This window comes from Acanthisitta chloris, unplaced genomic scaffold (genome assembly GCF_000695815.1).
Source record: "Acanthisitta chloris isolate BGI_N310 unplaced genomic scaffold, ASM69581v1 scaffold23054, whole genome shotgun sequence".
NCBI classification, from domain to species: Eukaryota; Metazoa; Chordata; class Aves; order Passeriformes; family Acanthisittidae; genus Acanthisitta; species Acanthisitta chloris.
Window position 1 is genome coordinate 60,410 of NW_008667944.1, and position 19,669 is coordinate 80,078.

General features: G+C 38.4%; 1 protein-coding gene across 1 annotated transcript in view; it reads right to left on the reverse strand.

Moving 5' to 3' along the window:
* Positions 1 to 4,577, reverse strand: part of LYST (lysosomal trafficking regulator) — a 60,807-nt gene extending 56,230 nt beyond the window's left edge. The window contains 2 exon segments of the mRNA XM_009072721.1: positions 2,474 to 2,561; positions 4,383 to 4,577. Of these exon segments, the coding sequence (XP_009070969.1) occupies positions 2,474 to 2,561; positions 4,383 to 4,577 (283 nt within the window).
* Positions 4,578 to 19,669: the final 15,092 nt, after the last annotated feature.

A 19,669-nucleotide genomic window follows, 5' to 3' on the forward strand; every position in this document is an offset into this window, starting at 1 on the left:
AAAGATTATCAAGGTAGATGAAAGGACTTTTTGGTAAGTAAGGGGAGGAAAAAAAAGGTTTTTTTCAACTTGTTGCTCCATTGCCACTTTCTGCAATTGAGCGGCTATAGGAACTGGGTGTGTTAACCCACAGTCTGCTTAGAATGAATGAAGACATTGCTGATGTACCAGTGGGAATAGAAGAAATACATTTCTCTACTTAGAAACAATACAGATCTTCAAGTATACAGACCTCAGTCTTTACTGCAGTGTTAATTGTTCTAAATACAAGAAGCAGAAATTAAAGTAGGGGAGTTTAAAACAGTCAGGGACAAGAGGGAGATGGAAAGGAATAATGCTTAGGATGCTGAGTATTCCTACAAAAGCAAAGACAAAAACCCCAACTGCCATATAAAATAGCAAATATCAATTTTAAATCTGATTCAATGGGCAAGAAGACTTTGAAAAATAAAATGCAAGTACTACTGGCTCATTTGTACTGGTGAAATTAGATCGTAAACTATCAAAAAAGCAGGAACAGCATGTTCTTGGATTAAATCCATTGTTATTTTTAAGTAGTTTTAGAACTGTAACTGGATGTTTCAGGCCGTAAAATACTTCGTATAAAACACTGGATGGTGGATACTTGCAGTTAAGTTCAGCAATTAGAGAAATGTGATAAATAATAAGAACAGCCCCCACCCCCACAAAACCCCCCAAAGCCCACATAATAGCTACTAGCATTCACCAAGCTGAAAGAAAAGATGCTTCCATGTGCAAGCATGACTATGCCTTTCTGCTTCAGAAGTCGTAGTTGTGATAGTTAAGGAAGAAACATCACTTGCTTTGAAGGCAGGAGTACTTTACCAAACAAATGATATTCCCAACTGGATACATCATGTTTACTGCATCAGTACTAAGATACAGTCATTTGTAGAAGTAAAAACTGTACGTTATGCAGTGTATAAACCACAACATCTTAAAACCTATTTACACAACAGCATTTTAAACTAACCCTGAAAAAGCCACTAAGCTGTCATAGGATAACCATCATGCTTACAGGAGCATGAAAGAATGATGCAACTCAGCAAGCAGGAAAAGCTTATTATATAAAAGCTCTATGAAACTGGCACTTTAAAGCCTCCAAGCATACAAACATGAACAAAAGCCTTCAATTTCCAGTAGTTTCAAATAGCAAAAAACATTGGGAGAGCTTCAGGTAAGAATCCTTAGGAACTCTCTCAGTCAGTTAACTTCATTTATTTCATTCCCTTTGTTTTATCTTCTAGGAGGGAAAAGAACACATCACACAAATATAAGAGCCAAAACCAAAACAAACAATCGCTGCCATTTCCTAGTTCAGTTTTTGCACAGAGTTTAATTGATATCACCCCTATAATTTAATTCACCTTAAACTGACTCTAAAACACATGTTGTATGAGGAAGGGCTGAGGGAGTTTGGTTTGTTTAGCGTTGAGTAGAGGCTCAGGGGTAACCTCATCACTCTCTACAACTACCTGACAGGGGGTGGAGAGAGGTGGGGGATGGTCTCTGCTGCCAAGCCTGCAGTGAGAGGACTAGAGGGAATGGCCATAAGCTGAGACAGGGCAAATTCAGATTGAAAATCAGGAAAATTTTTTTCACTGGTACGGTAGTCAGGCACTGGAATAGGGTGCCCAGGGAGGTGGTAAGGTCACCATCTCTGGACGTGTTTAATAGGAGTCTGGACCTGGTGCTGGAAAATATGGTTTAGGGGTTACACCAAAGTGGCAGGTTAATGGCTGGACTTGATCTTAGAGGAGGTCTCTTGCAACCTTGATTATCGAGCAGCCAAACCACAAGGGTTCAATTAGCACATCAGCTTCTGACATGGAACATGATATTCTCTAAAGAATGAAGCCTGATTGTGTTCATAATAATTCAGTATTATTCTGTTTTTCGGGGCCTGACTTCCTGATAACCATGCACTTCTTTCACTTTCTGTCATCCATGGCTCAGCTTTAAGCTTATTCTCTGCTTCCCAGTTCTTCAATTTCAGACAAAAAAAGTCTGTTTTAAAAACAAACAAGTGGTATAAGCTGACACTAGAGACAGAATGAGACAATGAGTATGTTTCCCCTTCTACTCATCATGAAACACTTCACACATCAGCAGAAATATAATATACTCTTACAAATCCCTTTTCCCCTCAAATCACCTGAAAAGAAAAATCTTTCCAACATCAAGCTCAGCTACACAGTAATGTAAGCATTGCCTTTCACCCTGTGCAAAGGCCTTTATCTTCTGTATACAATTTCTATCTTCCTTGTATGCTGACAACTTCTGAGTTTAAATTCTCTGCAGAATCCACATCCTCATTCTGTGTTAGAGGATATGTACTGCAATGAATTAGTCCTCTTTAGTCAAGTGTCCCAAGCTCTGTAGCAATACACAAACCACTCCTTTTAGGTCTACATACCTGTAAGTGTATAATACCCTCAGTGATAAAACATACCTATTGCTTTTTCTTCTTGGACAGGGATCTTCCACACCAATGGCAGAAGTGACAGGAGGAGGGTGAGAAGTTCTTCTCGACATGTCAGCTCCTATGTTCAGAACAAAATAAAAACAAAGATCTTGTACTCTTAAAAACTAGATTAACTTTCTTTATTTTACCAAGCTATTCAGCATTCAGCTCCCTATGCCTTGCTGCTGTTTTAAGCACTGGAAAAAATTACTTACTGCAAATAATCATTAACTAGAGCCAATCAGAAAGCATCCAAAATATTTATTACACCTCTGCAACTATTTCCATACAAAGCTCTCCTAATCCCTCTTGTTGAAGGAATTCCTTACTTAAAAGAAGAAAACCAGAAAAGCCCAAAGCACAGAACTTGTTGATTTAAACAAAGCCAACATGAAGCCAAAGACAAGTTTGAAACTTCTGTCATTCCAAAAATAAAACTTTGAAGAACTTGATGGGAAACTTTCTACTTTCTCCCAGATGACACCCTTAAGCAACTGAAAAAAGCTTACATTTATAACTGATATTATTGACTCATAACAGAGGTAAAATTTTATGGGAGGAAAGAGAGAAGGTTAATCTTAATTTATAAAAAACCCCACACAATAACCACTAAAAACCCTTTTACTCCTACTGGGATTCTAACACTTATATAGTAAGAATTCCAATACAGAGAAAAACTGTAGCAAGTACAGAATCCAAACACAATTCCTTTAGGGGATGCTTTGCAGCATTTGCAGATTGGTTTCAGTCCTAAAGGTCAAAAATTTTCAAACACAAAAAGCTGACTCAAGCCTTTTGGCAGGTAACATCATTCAGGGACATGCAGCTAAAGCAACATCCTTCACTAAAAATTCAAGGTAGCAATGAAATGAAAATTTACATAAATAAGCAACTTCAATTGGAGTTTTTAGATATAAATATATATATATATAACACAAATATATACAGTTATATAGAGAGATAGAGGCATAAAAATAGCATTTCTCTGATGAGACTATCAGATTCAATGAAAATTTAAAAAAAATCAAAAACTATTGATACAATCCAATAAAGACCTAAGAACTAAGTTTTTTCCAAAGTTATTCTTCCAACTCCTACTAAAGATATTCTCAGGAAGATAAATTAATTGAGAGGGTGAACGAGCAACAGAGCATTCAACATACAATAATAAGGCTGGAAAAGCAAACCCTAACTTTTCTAATTTCAGTGGTACACCTTCAGAAAATTTACTTTCCTCATTAAGTTCCTCTTTCCCCTGCCTTCCTTTTCTTAAAAAATATTCCCTTAGGAAATGTTTGCTGAATTGCAGATGCTACAAGCTTTTTTTCCTCTTCTACTTCACAACTGTGTTTTTATTGGAGGGGAGGAACATGGAATCCCCCATTTCCTTCTCACATGAAAGCCAGCTGTCCTTCCAGCAGCTCTAGTCCCAAAGCATCTATTAACAGCAACTATGCAGAACTCAAGTGACATCTAAAAAAAATCCACAGTTATATATAACTTCAGTCTCGTGGACTTATTGTTTAGACAGTGCACCTTCTGGAATCCAGAACCAAACCACAAGTTTAAACTGGAGTTTTAGCACAAGTGACCTTATGAAAGAAAAATCAAACCTACAAGATGAATCTGAGCAGCATTAACAGCTGACCTCACTTAAGAAAAGGGCTGAATAAACTCAACCAGGATTCACTTAGTTCATTATATTTGTAAACACTGGGATCTGCAGTTTCAGAGCTCAAGATTCAATGAACATCTCAGCCTACCAATTGCTTAGTATGTATCCAGTAGTGTTGGCGAGAAGGAGAAGAGAAAAACAACAAAGAAATGGACAACATGAGCCAGACAAATCTACAGTCAAAGCTCAATACGAAAATTATAACCAGTTAAGAAAAGCTACTACCTGATCAATAGTTGAGTTCAGAGTGGTAAGCAAAATGAACCCACGGCCTTGAACTAAGTATTGTCCCAGTGCTGCCATATGAGTTTCTTCTTCTTCATCTTCCTTGGCTTCTGTCCTCTGTACCACTGCATTGCACAGTCTGTTGACATCAGTCAAGAATTCCCGTGCCAGTGAGTTACTGGCACTGCTCATGTCTGAGCTGTAAGTAGAGGAAAGCACAAAAATTAAATCCATCAGTAAACACATTCCTTATGGAAAAAATGCTGGGGAAAGAGAGGAGTATTTCTTCCCTGTATCTCTCCCCCTCCGAAGGATAGTGTGTCTGTAGAACTGAGGAATCAATATACCAATGTAGGGCGGAAGAGAATGGAAAGAATGAACTTAGAGAATTTATTTCAGTGAAACTCTAGCTAACAGCCCATGATCCCAAACACTCATTTTATATACCTATCAGGTAAAAGCCTGTGACAGAGCATTCCTTCCCACTGCATAAATGAAAGCCAATGATTTCATTCCAGCTTCTCTTTGTAACCTAGATGTAAGCTTGAACATTCATCTGCTTCTGAAAGGTATTTCACGTGAAGCACAAGGGGAAGCATGTAGCTCTTGTACAGAAAACATGTTCTTTAATAGTTTATTTGAACTCTTTCTCTTCTATCATGTTATGTATTCCAACAGTAGACAGACTGTTTCAAGGGGGAAAGAAAAAATTAATCACTCAAGATGAATAACATAGTTGCAGAAATACAATGCTTTAGATTTACAGCTAAAACAGAAGGGGCTTCCCTTCAAGCATGACTGAGTGGGTGGCAGTCACTACTACACTGTGCTTAATTTAAGAGACAGTTCTGCTGCCCATGTTCAGGAGGAAATACTAAAAGCATTGGTTCTGCTTCCCCAGCTGATTAACTTTGCTTTGGATAATGCAGACAAGGCACTCATACACTTTGTCTATTCATTCTTATAAACTCACTTTTGTTATCCTCTCTCATGCCACCCCATTCTTTGGTTGGTCAGCACTAGGACATGGTGAAGCGTTTAAATCAAATAAGACAAGAAATACAAGACTCAGCTGTAGAAAACCCTCAAGAGGATCACTGAACAAAGCAAAACAGAAACAAGAATCAGTGATGGCAGCTATGGAAACAAGGCCATTTAATCCACAAAAGCTCCACTTAATGAATGCTACAGCACAGTTAACTCCTTTTATTTCTGTATAAACAGATGAAGTAAAACCTCCACAATTCAAATATTTCCATCATGTCCAAGCATAGAACATGCAAAAAAAAAAGGCAAATAACTTTCAACGTAACATTTAAATATAACAGGTGGATTAATATCGCTTAAGAAAAACCCACATGTAATTACTATGCAAAAGAGCCTTGTAAGAAAAAGTAAGTTTGTTCACACTAATGGTACAGAAAGCTCCTTTCAGTAGGAGAACTGTGACTACTTATACATATAATGACATTTACTACACCAGAAAAATTCTTACCAGAATCACTTTGCCAGCTCAACACATTTATCTTCTATCTGGAAGTAAAAGCAAATATATTCTGGAAATATCACTCTTGGTTCACCTGTTTTTTACAAGCAAAAAAACATATCGTTAATATGCAAGTTCTTTGTTTTTAAAAATATTTTTATGATAGCTGTTTGAAGTTTATGAAGAGCCCTTGAGGCTTTTTTGAGCTTTAATGCTCTAGTCTGCACTTTTAGCCTATGATTGTGCACAACTGAAATCCTATTACAGAGAAAATAATTGGGGCATATGGGATAAGTTAACATAACAGTGATCACTACCTGCATACATAATAGCTGAAGCACTGGCAGCCCTCGGTGCAAATGATGCACAGTAGGAAAAAATGCAGTCAGGTGTTGATGTAAATGTGTCTTAAATCCATCCTTCTAGTTTGTCCTGACAGACTACCAGTCTTTATTACATCAAACACTGAGGAAGATATAGTTAATAAAAACTGAAAATTTATCAATGGGAAACTTATCAATTGGAAATTCATCAATGGGAATGCAAAGGGTAGTAACCAAGAAAAGCCTCAAAATCTTTCAACCACAAAGGTCTCTAAGTGAGAGCTTTGAAGACTTTTATTATATCCATAGTTAATTAAGTATGGGGAGAAAAAAAACCAACCAAAACAGATGTGGATAGGAAAAGCGAAGACATAAAAAGACTAAATCAATTATTTTAGTATTCTGAGATGGTAATAAAAACTTCAAGTTAAAGCTGTGATAAGCATGAACATTACACGAAAGACTTCCCTAAGGAAGGAGACAAACACTGCAGGCACCCGGGGCAAGCTGCTAATAATTGGCCTCCCTTTGAGTGCTAAGAAACAATGTTTGATCCACAGCCTCACAAAAAAACCCTAACAGCTAACACAATTCACTGCAATAAAAAGGTTTCAGCAGCTAGAGGTTTTGCAGTTGCTGCAGACTACTAGAAGATGTAGAAACATACTGTCCATCATGTTTTAGTGCCCTTCCAATCTCCGGGTTTCCTGCACTGCTTGCATTGTTACATGGATTTAACACACATTGCCACTTCCTATGAAAAGGGAGGATTCCCAGCATCAGTGGTAATATAAGCTACTCTTTTGTTGCCGTTAATGCAAAAAGACATTAAGCGTATCTTCTTAATATGACAATTTAATACAAAATGGATAAGGAATTATGATGCTCTCATTCTACAGTGCAGAAAAAGCCTGTAAAGAGATACCACGCTGCATAATGGAACACTCAGGACTTGTTCCAACAAGTGCTAGCTAGTTCTCAGTTGTACCTATTTCTTTTTCTGCAATTAAGTTCTCAAACAGCCTGACAGCACAAACATCTTTGGAAACAGTTTGTGATACAATCTCATTCTTCAACCCATCTTGAAGCTACAGATAAAAAGAACAATACAAGGAGAATTGAAAAATAATTAAGAAGCTTCCAAAAAAGCTGCATATGGACAGACAACCTTCTTGCTTTTGTATTTGCTTCCTGACAAGTGATTTGAGCTCTTAAAGAGCATTACTTTTCAAAGAAGAACTCAGTGAACCCCTTGCCCTACTGCCACTGTAGTACAGTAAACACTTTGCAGAGGTGGGGTTTGGGTTTGGTTTGGGTTTTGTTTGTTTGTTTTAATCCACACCCACTCTACGATTTCAGCTTGCTTGTCACCCTTCTGTTGTAGATGGTGATACTACAGTCCAACAAAGTATGCCAGGCAATTTGATTTAGGTAGGATCTACTTACTCTACTACAGCATTTCCCTTTTCTTTCAAGTGGCACATCTAACTGCTGTGATGCCTGGCAATATGGCAGCAGATGCTGCACAAAAACCTTGGTACTTCAAACTTCAGAGATGTCACCTTAACTACAGAAAAACCCCAAAACATCACATATGAACTAAGCCACAGGAGAGCAGCAAGGAGCCTACTGGAATGCTGTGTACAGCTCCAATGGGACTTTCACAGTTCTGGAACACACTGTCAGGGCTTCACATAGCCAGCCCTAAAACAAAAAATAAATTATCACCATACTCCATTTAAAAAAAAAAAAAAAATCACCTCTACTACCTGGTATTTATTTCTAAAAGGAAAAGATCCACAAGTTTGGGTTTTTTTTTAAAAAAAAGCCACTTAATCATGAGTGACCTGACGCTGGCCTATAATCTGCCCTCCTCATGCCCATCTTTCCATCATGCTCATAATTCAACCTGTACCACATCTGCTCTCTGGGCCCTTTCTGCACCAGCTCCCAAGGGAGTTATTTTCAATTTGCTGTTGTAGCATAAATCAATTTCTTGCACTTGTATTCTCTCTGAACATCTTTTCATCTTTATGAAGTTGCTCATCAACTGAGCATCTGAAAGTGTAAGAATGCCTTGTACTTACTTCAGTGGACTTTAAGCCTTTAACAGAACGTAACAAAATCGTTCTTTAAGGAATGGAACTTAAAAATAAGACCAATTTAGCAATCTTGAATACTGAATCATTAATACACTAAATTTGTATACTGCTAATGATTAAATGGGATTATCTCTAACATCAGTGCAACTTGTGGGAAGAAGAAAATGCAACAAAAGCTTAGGGTCAAAACTAGTACTCCACACAGAGTGAACCGGTCTTTTCCTTGGTTATGTTTTCAGCAATGCAGAAAGGCCTGGAACGTCCAGTATTACAATAAAAAGTAGCAATTACTAAATTATTACAGCAGCATCATAATAAAATACAGTACTAAGTCAAATGAAGCCAAAACCTCATAATACTGGTTTATTACTGTCAATAACTATTGTCCAACAGTTGCAGCAGGAGTAAAGGAGAGGCAAAAAGTTTGGTGATGGTCTCCAGCTGACACAACAGCCTAAACTAGTGTTCTAATAAACCTACCTCTCCACAACTTAAGTTTTCCTTAAACGTTAATTTTATAGCAGTAGCAAAAAAAGGAACTACCTAAACCACCTCTATTTGTTGTGAAGCAGATAGCAATAAATTTTTTGAACTGCTCATTATTAGTTACATCGGTCTAAAATAGGCAAGCTGCTGAGTGCTGTCCATACAGCTGCAGTCAGGCTTCATTGCCTGACTAAAACAAGCTGATAATGTACCCAAGAAGGTATGCATGGCAGATACGAGGCACCTACAAGCCTTCACCTCCTGTAACTCACCGTGTTATCTTCAATAAAGCAGTCTTGTCTCCCAGGTTAAAGGAATATCTTACTGCACTAAAGGAGTGATAGCCAGTTTCATAAGAAAAATAAACGTACAAGAAGCTGTTTTACAGATGATGTAAAGAGAAGTAAAGAATACACAGCCACATGAAGTTGTTAGTTTATTTACTTTCCCTAGTTTTCTGTTTGAGGTAAGAGAGAAACACTGACCAGGCACGGCATGGCTACTAGTCCTTTGAAGCACAGACTGCAATGAAGTTGCATTTTTAGTAGGTATTAACAATAACACTTTGAAAAAACCTGTTTCTACAAGCTGTGGTACAATCAAGTTCTTTCTGGTCTCCAGTTCAAAACTTGTAGTCCTTTCACCCAACCTCTAGAATAAAGTACATGGGAATACAAGTCACCATTGACCAACAAACACTACCTTTATTTTACACAGTTTATAATCAGAAATATATTTTCAACAGCAAATACTTGTCCCAGCCTCATTGCTTGTACTTAACATTTATGCTCTGCAGAACATGCTTGCTGCCTCTTCAAGGATTTTAACATTAATATGATTATATCATCCATTATTTAATCAGATTTACTTTGGAGTTAAACTTTCAATTTAAGGTCAAGCTTCTGTTAGCAGAGGACACAGGCATAATGAAGAGCACCAGCATGTTATTAACACTAAGACACTCCGTAATAGGCTTCTGCAAGTGTAGCACAGATTGTCAGGTTTACTGCTGAAACTGTTTATCTTGTTAGTAGCAGACACCAATTTTGATAGTCTGTTTAAAGAAATTTGTTAACAATGAGACAGAATTAAATCCTGTGTGCAGACTGGGGAGGAAAAGAAAGTAGAGCATGAAAGGTGTTTCTCTACTGCACTCTATCTAGCATGGCCTGGAACAGATCGGGAACTACAGCACTGCCTTGAGGTCTGTACTAAGTGGGAAAATGCAAGCAAAGCCCCAAACTAATGCATCACTGAAATCAGCATTCTTTTTCTGTTCTTTTGATGTAATTCAAAACTTTACACAAGCTGGAAACAAATACCCAGCTGACATTGCCAAAATAGGTTATACAGCAGGAGTAACACAAGACCTAAAGAAACCAGGAACCTGCAATTCAAGCAGAGCATCTCAAAGCCGGAGACGCTTTGATGCCTTGCTTTACTGATGCAAGGCAATCAGCCAAAAGCATAGCTTGTAAAACACAGTGAACATTTGCTAACCATCCAGCAACTCAGATAGTCAAAAACATGAGCAAACAAGAGCAAGAACAAGACACTTCAAGTCTGGTTCATTCACAAGACAGACATACCAGACAACACTCCAGCTCCACAGAAGACTTCCTACTTAATATTTCTAACCACTTCTGCTCTGTCGTCTGCTATTATCTATTAGCCACTTGGGGTGGCAGAAGCAGAAAACCTATTAAAGCATACTAAGGCAGTGTTGCTCCAGCCATCACACTGCACATGAAAAACAACCTCTTATCATACAGAATTTATTGTAAGACTGCAGGTAGCTGTTGCTTTTTTGGCACATTTCTACTCCTGACCAAGTCCTTGATTTCCTCAAGGAGTTCATTAAGCAGCTTTTTAGTCTTCCATGTAATCCACTAGATCAATACTATTTCCAAACATGTTATTCAGAGTCTCCCTCCCCCATAATAAAGAAAAATGTGAAAACCAAAAATGCTTGGTATGTTTGGATAAGTAACACATGCACTGTCCTTTTAACTAACCAGCAAAGAGTGTCAACTCCACAAGACTGTAAGCAAGCATTATTTTAATGAACCCTGAAAAGTATGTTGAGACCTTCAGAGCAATGATGTTTCAGCATATACAAGTGTGTTTATGTCTGTATCATCTTTCCAATGCCACTTGCATGTATTCAACTCCCATCTCACTTAAGTGGGATGCTTGTCTTCCAGCACCTGAAGTTTGAGAGTTCTGCTTCTACAACTATCTTAAGCCTCCTATAAGTATGTAGTCTACTTAGGTTCTGCTGTCTAGCAATTAAAAATTTAAACCATGAAGCTCAGTGCTTATACAACCTGAGGATTAGAAAATTTCTACCTTTCAGTGGATGTGAAAGCATTGCATCTTACATTGAAAAAAAAATAAAAGATTTAAAGGAATTATAGTGCTTACTGAACAAACAGTCCTTAAAGAAATCTCAATACTCATTTTCTTATTGTGTATGTTTAGGGAACACTGACATGGATGGCTGAAGTAGCCATTCCTGATGTAGAATAGGAATACCAAGGAAAAGCAAACAAGATCAGACAAATACTACGCCAGGTTAGGCCAAATTAAAAAAACAAGTGTTTTCCAAAATACCTATCAGCTATTTATATAATCAAGTCAGCAAACCTTTAATTAGCAAACATACCCAAGGCTACAGGCACCTTGAGATACACAAAGTGGCATTACAGGTGCAGGCAGGTCACCTTCTCAAGAAACAGCTTCAGAGCTGCATCCTTCTGATCCAACACCCAGACTTGTGGTATACCAAACTGAATGTGAGATGAGAAGAAAAAACCCAAACCTTTTCTTACTCCCAAATTATCATTTCTCATGGATATTCAGGCCTCAGATTTTTTTTGACAACTTGAAATGAAACTCCTAAGTGATTTCTTTCGGCACAAAGTTTGCTGCAAACTACACTTCCAAAACTTGGTCAGTGTATTCTTTCAAAGTTAACTTATAATGTATTTGCTAGAGTTCAATCTGGTTCCTGTAATGTAGTCTGACTTGTAAGTGTTTGCTCTCCCCAGCATGACTATTCCTAGGATCTCATTTCTCTAGCATAACTATTGGTAAAACTAGCTCTGAATGATAGAAGCATCACTCAAAGGTATCTCAGATTAACATGTACACAATGTTCTTGTTTAGATACAACTAAAAAACCCAAACAATTTACCCACAATTCATTTTTTCCAGTTCAACAGTCTCCAAAGTGTAACCTTAGGACATCACTTCCATTAAACGAACTCTGATTTACATCCCTAGTATTTCAACCATATACTGTCATTTCATTATTCTGTGTATCTGACACAGATGTCAGGCCCTTAGATGGAAAACCCACTAATGGACCTGAAGTGTATAAGCTTGTCCTGCAACGACAGTGGAAACTATGAACTCAAAACAGCAAAGAATGTTTCAGCAAGGTCAATTCAGGGACTTTTGATGCAGCTTTTGGTGCATTGTAAGCTACTGAAATACAGCAGTGAAGCAGAAACAGCATTTAATCAACATTTAACTTCAACTACAATTTCTTGTCCTTCCCTGACTTTGAAGCATTCACAACTTCCTCACCATTTTAAAGACTGCTTACAAAAAAAACCCTTAATTTCTATTACCTGTTTAATTCATGCCAAGGCTTTTACAAGTAGCATTTATTATATTGCTGTAATCGCAGGATACTTACAAACTGAATTTATTAAACTTCACCCATATAGCACCAGCAAAACCTATTTACGTTTAACGTTTACTTCTTGGAAAGTACTATTAGCTTGGGGAACAGAATGAAATGCCAACTGTCTACTCATACAACACACTATCAGAAGTTTTGACTACGTACCACCAACTAAGAAAGAGGAAGGGAAAATCTGGTAGCAGAAAAAGAAGATTTTTAATATTTCTGTTTTATGTCACCCTAGGTTTCGCACATATAAATACCCACCTGACATATCTGAGTTCATCTAGAAAAAAAGTATGAGTTAGATTAAGATTTTCAAGAGTAGAGCAAAGTTTAAAGAAGCGTTCACTGCAATAATGCCCAATGCAAGCTGTTGTACTTGAAAAGAACAATGCAATACTGACTGTGTGCTAAGAAGGTGGCACCAGAGATTAAGTGATCAGTGCCAGGAAGGTTTTTCTTTCTAAAATTCATCAGGTTCTCAGGTTCTGCTGTGAGCTGTGAAGGTCAGTATTCCCTCTACAAGTTAGCAGATTATGAACAATTTCCCCCTTTTGAGTCTGAAGGAAATATCAGAGACAGAGTTAATGGCAAAGAATCCCACAGGCTAGCAGCATATTACACAAGTGCTTTGGGACAGCTCCTCAGCTTAACATGGAATTTTATTTAGTCATCAAACAATATGAAGCACCTGTGAATACATTCTTGTCAAGCCCAAAATAAAGTTAAAGAATGAGAGATGATTCATCTAACAAGATAAAAAGTACAACACTAATGAAAGACAGGTTCTTAACCAACCACCTACGCTCAATAATGCATTAACCCTGTACATATGCTATACTTAAGTTTATGCTAAGCTTGTGGTCTTATACTACCCAAAGCCAGTAATTACAACATAGTTGTTGGCACATCAAATCCATTCCAGTACATTTGCAATTTGCATATTTCAGACCACAGCATGCAGGCACAGAATAAACATTCCTTACAAGAGGCATGGGGAAAGCTAGGGGCTGTCAAAGATAAATCATTGCAACATTAACTGTGATAGAAACAAACAGGCTTGCTATTTCATGGGCACGTATCATGGACACCTGCTAAAACACACTGAAGAATACTACACTGCTACCAATACCATGAAAATGCTGGAGACAGCTTTGTTTGCAGAGCTGAAGGCTAGGATCGGTTTCAGATCTTATCCAATGTGTCAGAGGCCAACACCTGTGCAAACACATGGTACTAAAGGAAGGAACTGAGAAATATTCCACCACAAGGCAGAATCTACAAAAGACCAGTAAGTTCTTCCAAAAGAAAAAATAAGGATGAAGATCATCTGTAAAACATTCAGGGGTGAAATGCCACTGCTCCCAAGTGAGCCTTGCTCTGAACACTACTCAGAGTGCTAACAAGTTCTTCCCCAAGAAAAACAAGTGAGATCTCTGGGACAACAGGGGAAAAAACACTGCAGTTGTGACCATGCTACAAGTATGCAGACTGCCCTGCATCTACCTGGAGATGATTTAAAACAACAAATGTACCACTCAAATCGTGATCTGGAGGACCTTACAAACCTTTTTTGCAGTTTATATGATGATACACTTCGATTGCACCAATACTCAGAGAAAGAGACAAATTTGAGCAGTATCTTGAGGCACTCTTGCTGAAGGGATATGATGAGTAAAGCCTATTCTAAACTGAAAGCTTAGCAGAGGATTAAAATAAGAAAGTGCTCAAGATAAATTTTGGCATTGTGACTAAAGAATTCAGTCAGGGTAATTAAATAAGAGGGGAAGGTCAGTGATTAGAATTTTTTTTTTAAAAAGAGTCATTAATGGGCAGAAGACTAATTTCACTTGAGACTTTTAGATTGGTCAGTGAAGTTGGTATTTTCTTCTAGTAATCAGATGCAGCCAAAACAGCAGGTAGCAATTCCAAAAGTAGCAATAAAAATTTACCTAAATATCTCAGAGTTTGGAACAGTTACTCCTGTTAAGCTCAGTATGCCAGCTTCTGTACAAAGTGCCAACAGCTTTGGTGGCTTTAGGGAAGCAGATCCTGTCTGTCTCCCAGGCATTACAGAAAAGAAGTATTTGTTCCAGCCGTGCTGTCCCCCTTGCACTGAACCAGGCCAGAAGTCCCAATCAACAACCAAGATAACTACAGGTAAAATGACTCACATATCATCTCACTTTAGGCTGCTTTTCTCCAGAGGGAATGCAAATAAGGAACAGACAGGATTTCTATTTTATCCTAGAAGTTTAAACAGCACTCAAAATTGTCAAGCAGTATAGACTCCAAAAGAAAAATTATAACAGATAATTACACTTAATTATGCATAATAATGACTAAGAGTATGAAGTTTCCTGGTATACCTATTACTAGATAAACACATAAAATGCTGAATCACTGGAGAAAACGACATCGACAATGCAAAAAAAGAAAAAAAAAAGCAAAGCCAAACTCTAAGAAGTTGCCAAACTATAAATGTCTATCAACACACGGAGAGACAAACAAGATTTTGCACTGCTGAGACATAGCTGGGGAGATGCATGAAGGGTGTCAGATGAAGGCTGCATTATGTAGCCAAGTAGCGTTTTCAGTAACCAAACATCATATGATAATTTTTGCTGCAAAGGCTAAGGATTTAGCAGGACTCCAGTAATCAAACCGACTTTTTAACTGATGCAATTTAGGCTTCTAAAAATAGTTCTAGGTAAATTAGAGGTATCTTCTGGAGCAGAAAAGACCCACACATAGCATTTAATCTGTATTTTCAGATACATACAGGAACTTCTGTGTTCCTTTGATCTTTTGTTAATTAAAAACAAAAATCAAAAACGAAACTATACACTCCTCAGTGACTCAAATCTCCTCATATAATTGAAAGATGCAAGTAATACGAGTATAAAAATGTACCTCACACAGCATGCAAAGTTTTACACTTTAGGGTTTTCATTTTATTTTTTCTCTACAGCAAGTCATGAGAATATTTGCTCTCAATTCTTGGAAACAGGACTGTTAAACTCTCTTGTCTTCCAACAGAAATAGGATAGGAAGGTCAATGAATAGCACTTTTTTGGTTAAGACTATTTCAGTGTCTGTTTGAATTACTTAATCAAAGCTGGACAGAGTTCAGCTCTTGAAATGTTAAAACAAGAGTATACTGCTGGAGTTCTATCAGCTCCTGCAACAGAACTATGAACTATCTGGAACATTGCTCTAATTCTCAAATATTTTCCTTACTAATTCACACTCTTCCACAATTAAGAGACGGAGAACTATTCATCCCTTCAGACTGCTGTTTCTATTACTCATTCCTCATTTTTTAGTAAATACACTAAAGCATATCCAAATCACTTGCTTACCAAAATTAACAGGTCCAGTTAGATGCTTTTTGTCATTTATGCCTCCAAAGAATACAAGCCTTTGGTAAATGCCTCCACAATACTAAAGTGGAATAGATGAAGTCAGACATTTGCAGAAATAAAACTGCACGAAGTTAGCATCAGTTTTAATGCTCCCAATGAAGCCTTGCACTTGACACTACCTGACACTAATTCCTTCCGATATTTCACCTTCCTACTATCTCTTGGGAAAGCATAAAGGTTTTTATCTACTGTCAAAAAGTTTGAAGAATCAGGAACTTCCTCCTCCCACCTCACAGTATTTCATGCTCCCATACTTTTCCATGGAGCATGGCAATGTTTTTAACTGAAGCCAAAGAGCTCAGCTTTCTGGGTGCAGGAAAAGAGGGCAAAGAATGTACAAACACGAGGATTAGCTGAGATTGTCGAAGTGGTTGAGCAAGCACCTGACAGACAGTCTAATGGGCACTACTCTTCCATCATCTTTTGCAAACCACCATTCATCATCTGTGTTCCACTTCCCACTTTTCAAATTACCCAGGAAGCGCAGAAAAGCTCTTTCACAATATAAAAGTAATTCCCACAGTGCCTCAACTCCATGTAGCTCAACAACCCCACACAAACACAAGTGTCACAGGGCAAGCCCCAGAAGCCTGCCGTGAACTACACCAGCTCAGAAGTGCAGAAGGCAACGCTTTTGGTGCTTCCCACTCCATAATCCCACCCACAGCAACAGCAGCCAGTAAGGAGTTATTTATGGAGGAGAAGAGGACAAAGAAATAAAAGTCAGAGGAGCAGAAGAATGGAAGCTCTGCTTTTCTGTAACACACCAAACCCACAAAATACATGAGTTACAGAATATGAAGGAAGATTAAACCTTCTGTGGTGACTAAAAAGGCTAGTGGAACTTAAGAGAAATATCCAAAACAAAGATATGACAGAAGTTTCAGCACTGACAGTGCTATTCCAGGACTTAGCTACATTGGTCACAGCATTACATACTTATCCTTTCTTCTTCAACATATGCAAGTTAATGAATTTCACATGTTTTTTCTGTCTTACTCTCACACTCAGCATCAGATTTAATCTGCATCTTCACACAGAGCACTGCACAGTTACCTAAAAATCACACTAGCAAGACCTACACTTCTACTGAAATAGTTAGTAGTAAAAAACCCCCTGACTTCCCCAAAAAATGGGATTTTAATCAGACCCCAGGCTGCAAATGTGGACCAAAGAGCCAACAGCTTATAACAAGAAAAAACCTCAAGACTGCACACTGCATCTTTTTCTTCTTTCTCCATCACACTCCAGTATCACTGCTGTACAGAGTGCTCTATCTGGAAGCAAGACTTCACCATGCACCAATTTCAAAGTCACTGAAAGTCATGTTCAAATGCAAGACCTGAATCTAAACAGAGGAAAAGAAAATCTGATCCAGTACATACCATGCTGCTTTATTAGTTCCTCTCAAAAGGCCATGACAGCTGAAGCAGACACCCCACTGAGCCTAAGCAAAAGCCCCCAACTCCTAACAAGCAGCTGGGGCACAGTTACACAAGACAGCTCAGCCCACCTGACAACTCATGACTAGCACAAAGGTGTTTCTGTTCCTCCTCAGCAACTCTTCCCTTCCTCTTTCTCCAGCACTGCACTCATACAGTTCTTTCTTGATGCAACTCATCTCCCCAGGTTTGCAGGAATTTTTTTTTTAAAGCTGGATTCTTTTGCTGTTGTTGTTGATGAATTGCCGTGTTGGGGGATCAGGCAGTTGTCACTGTCAGCAAAGGGAAGATGACAGGAGGGAGATTTCACCCCTTCAGCAGTAACGAGCTGCTGGATCAGCTCAGCCAGCTCAGACAAATCGGTCCAGGTGACAGAACAGAAGAACCACAGATCTCTTCTACCTGATCTTGTCCCAGGTATACCATCTCCAGATCAGCGCCACGACAGGAGCCAATAGTTCTGAGGACACCAACTCAATTACTTGATACTATGTAAAGGCCTATGAATCTTACTCAAGCAATAATTTGCCAAAGTAATTGACCTTCTCACAGCCATCTCTGAACTGGAAAAGAAAGCATGAGTCCAAATAATCCCAGGCATATGTACATAAAGCCCTCCCCCCACTGCACATTACAAACCTTTTCTAACAATATAATGCAATTTTCCAATAAAAAAAAAGACAAAGTAGCAACATCTCAGGCAACAGCTACAACAGTTCTTAACTACAAAGCCCATAGAGCCTGACAGCTCCTCAAAAGGGAATAAACCAGGTATTAGTGTGCTCTAGTCAATGACAGCTGTTCACTGCAAAGAGCTGAAATTCGCCCGCAGAGGACAAGCGAGCGTGTTCTGGACAGCAAGTACTTCCTGGTGCAGCAGAATCCTCTTATAAAATAATCATTTCACCCCACATTCCCTCTGCTCCCTTCTGCCCTCAAAAGACAAGTATCAAAACTGCTTTTGTTTCACATTTCCTGCATATGCAACATAAAAGAGACCACCATGACAATGCCAAAACTCCACAAATACAGAGCAAATTAAATGACCAGCTGCAATTATATTAATAAGGAACCACCATGGCCTATTACAGAAATCATTGGCAATAAAAGCACAGAACTGATAGGTTCCTGAAGTGCTTCTTCACAGAATCACAGTATTTACTTAGGTTTAACTGTAAGCACAACTATATGAAAACAGTAACTTACTTTCAGTAAGTGTTAAGAATGCAGTTTCTCTTTCCCAATGTTTACATATCAAGTGTCTAACTTTCCAACAGATCCTATGCTATTGTTCAAAGTGCTTACAGTCTCTTTCCTTACTGTCCTAAGCTGCACTAGCAACATGAAAAAGCTACCAGGGACTAAGAGGAGGCAGAAAAAGCATTTAAGAAGAACCTTAATTAAATGGTTATGAACCTAACAGAAAAACCTCTTACAACCAATTAAACATTTTGAATAGAAAGCTGTCTTTGAGCACAGTTGAAAAATCTAACAGGGAAGGAAAGAGGGAAAGCAGGAAGGGAGTGGCATTAAAAAAGCTGCTCTTAAGAAATCTGTATGCAGTCTTATACACCAAGTCATAACTCAATTCCTGAAGTCTCATTTACTATTACCTTTGGTTTTAGAAGTAAAGCATTGAAAGACATATGCTTTTAGTGTACAGTATTGTCCGTCCAAAGGATGAGAAAGAACAGTAAAATTAAAATACCCTAGAAAAAGATGGGGGGGGGTTTCTTATCTATAACAATGTATGAACACACTCATTTTTCATTCACTCTCTTTTTGAACATCCACCAGAAACTCTCATAGCCTCAGATCTCTTTTTAAGCATCTAAGAGGATACTTTATTTGTCACACTACCGGTCTGTGAGCCTACAATAAAGGCAAAAAAGAGACTCATTAATATTTTCCTGACTCCTGACCACGCTGAAGCTCCATTATGATGAAAGCTCCATGCAGACATGGTGCCTTATCCAAGCAAGCAAATTCAGATCCTTCCTTGGGGAAGCATTAAATGTTCCAGACATCTCTTTCCTGCTACCTAGCATAAGACTGGGATACATATACCTAAACCACATAGGTGTCCCATCACCTCACAGGCAGATTCTGTGGAGGTGGAGCTTGTGCCACTAAACCCAAGTTTCTCCACATCCTTATATTGAAATCTTACCAATTCACGTAACAGGACAATGGAAAAAAAGACTCTCCCATTCAGATTTGCTTCATGAGCCGGCAGAGCTTTTGTGCTCCCGCGCGGGGCGTTATAGCAGCCTTTCCGTATTAACGCTCAGCATAGCGCCCGGCCCGGCAGGGCCCAACCCGCGCC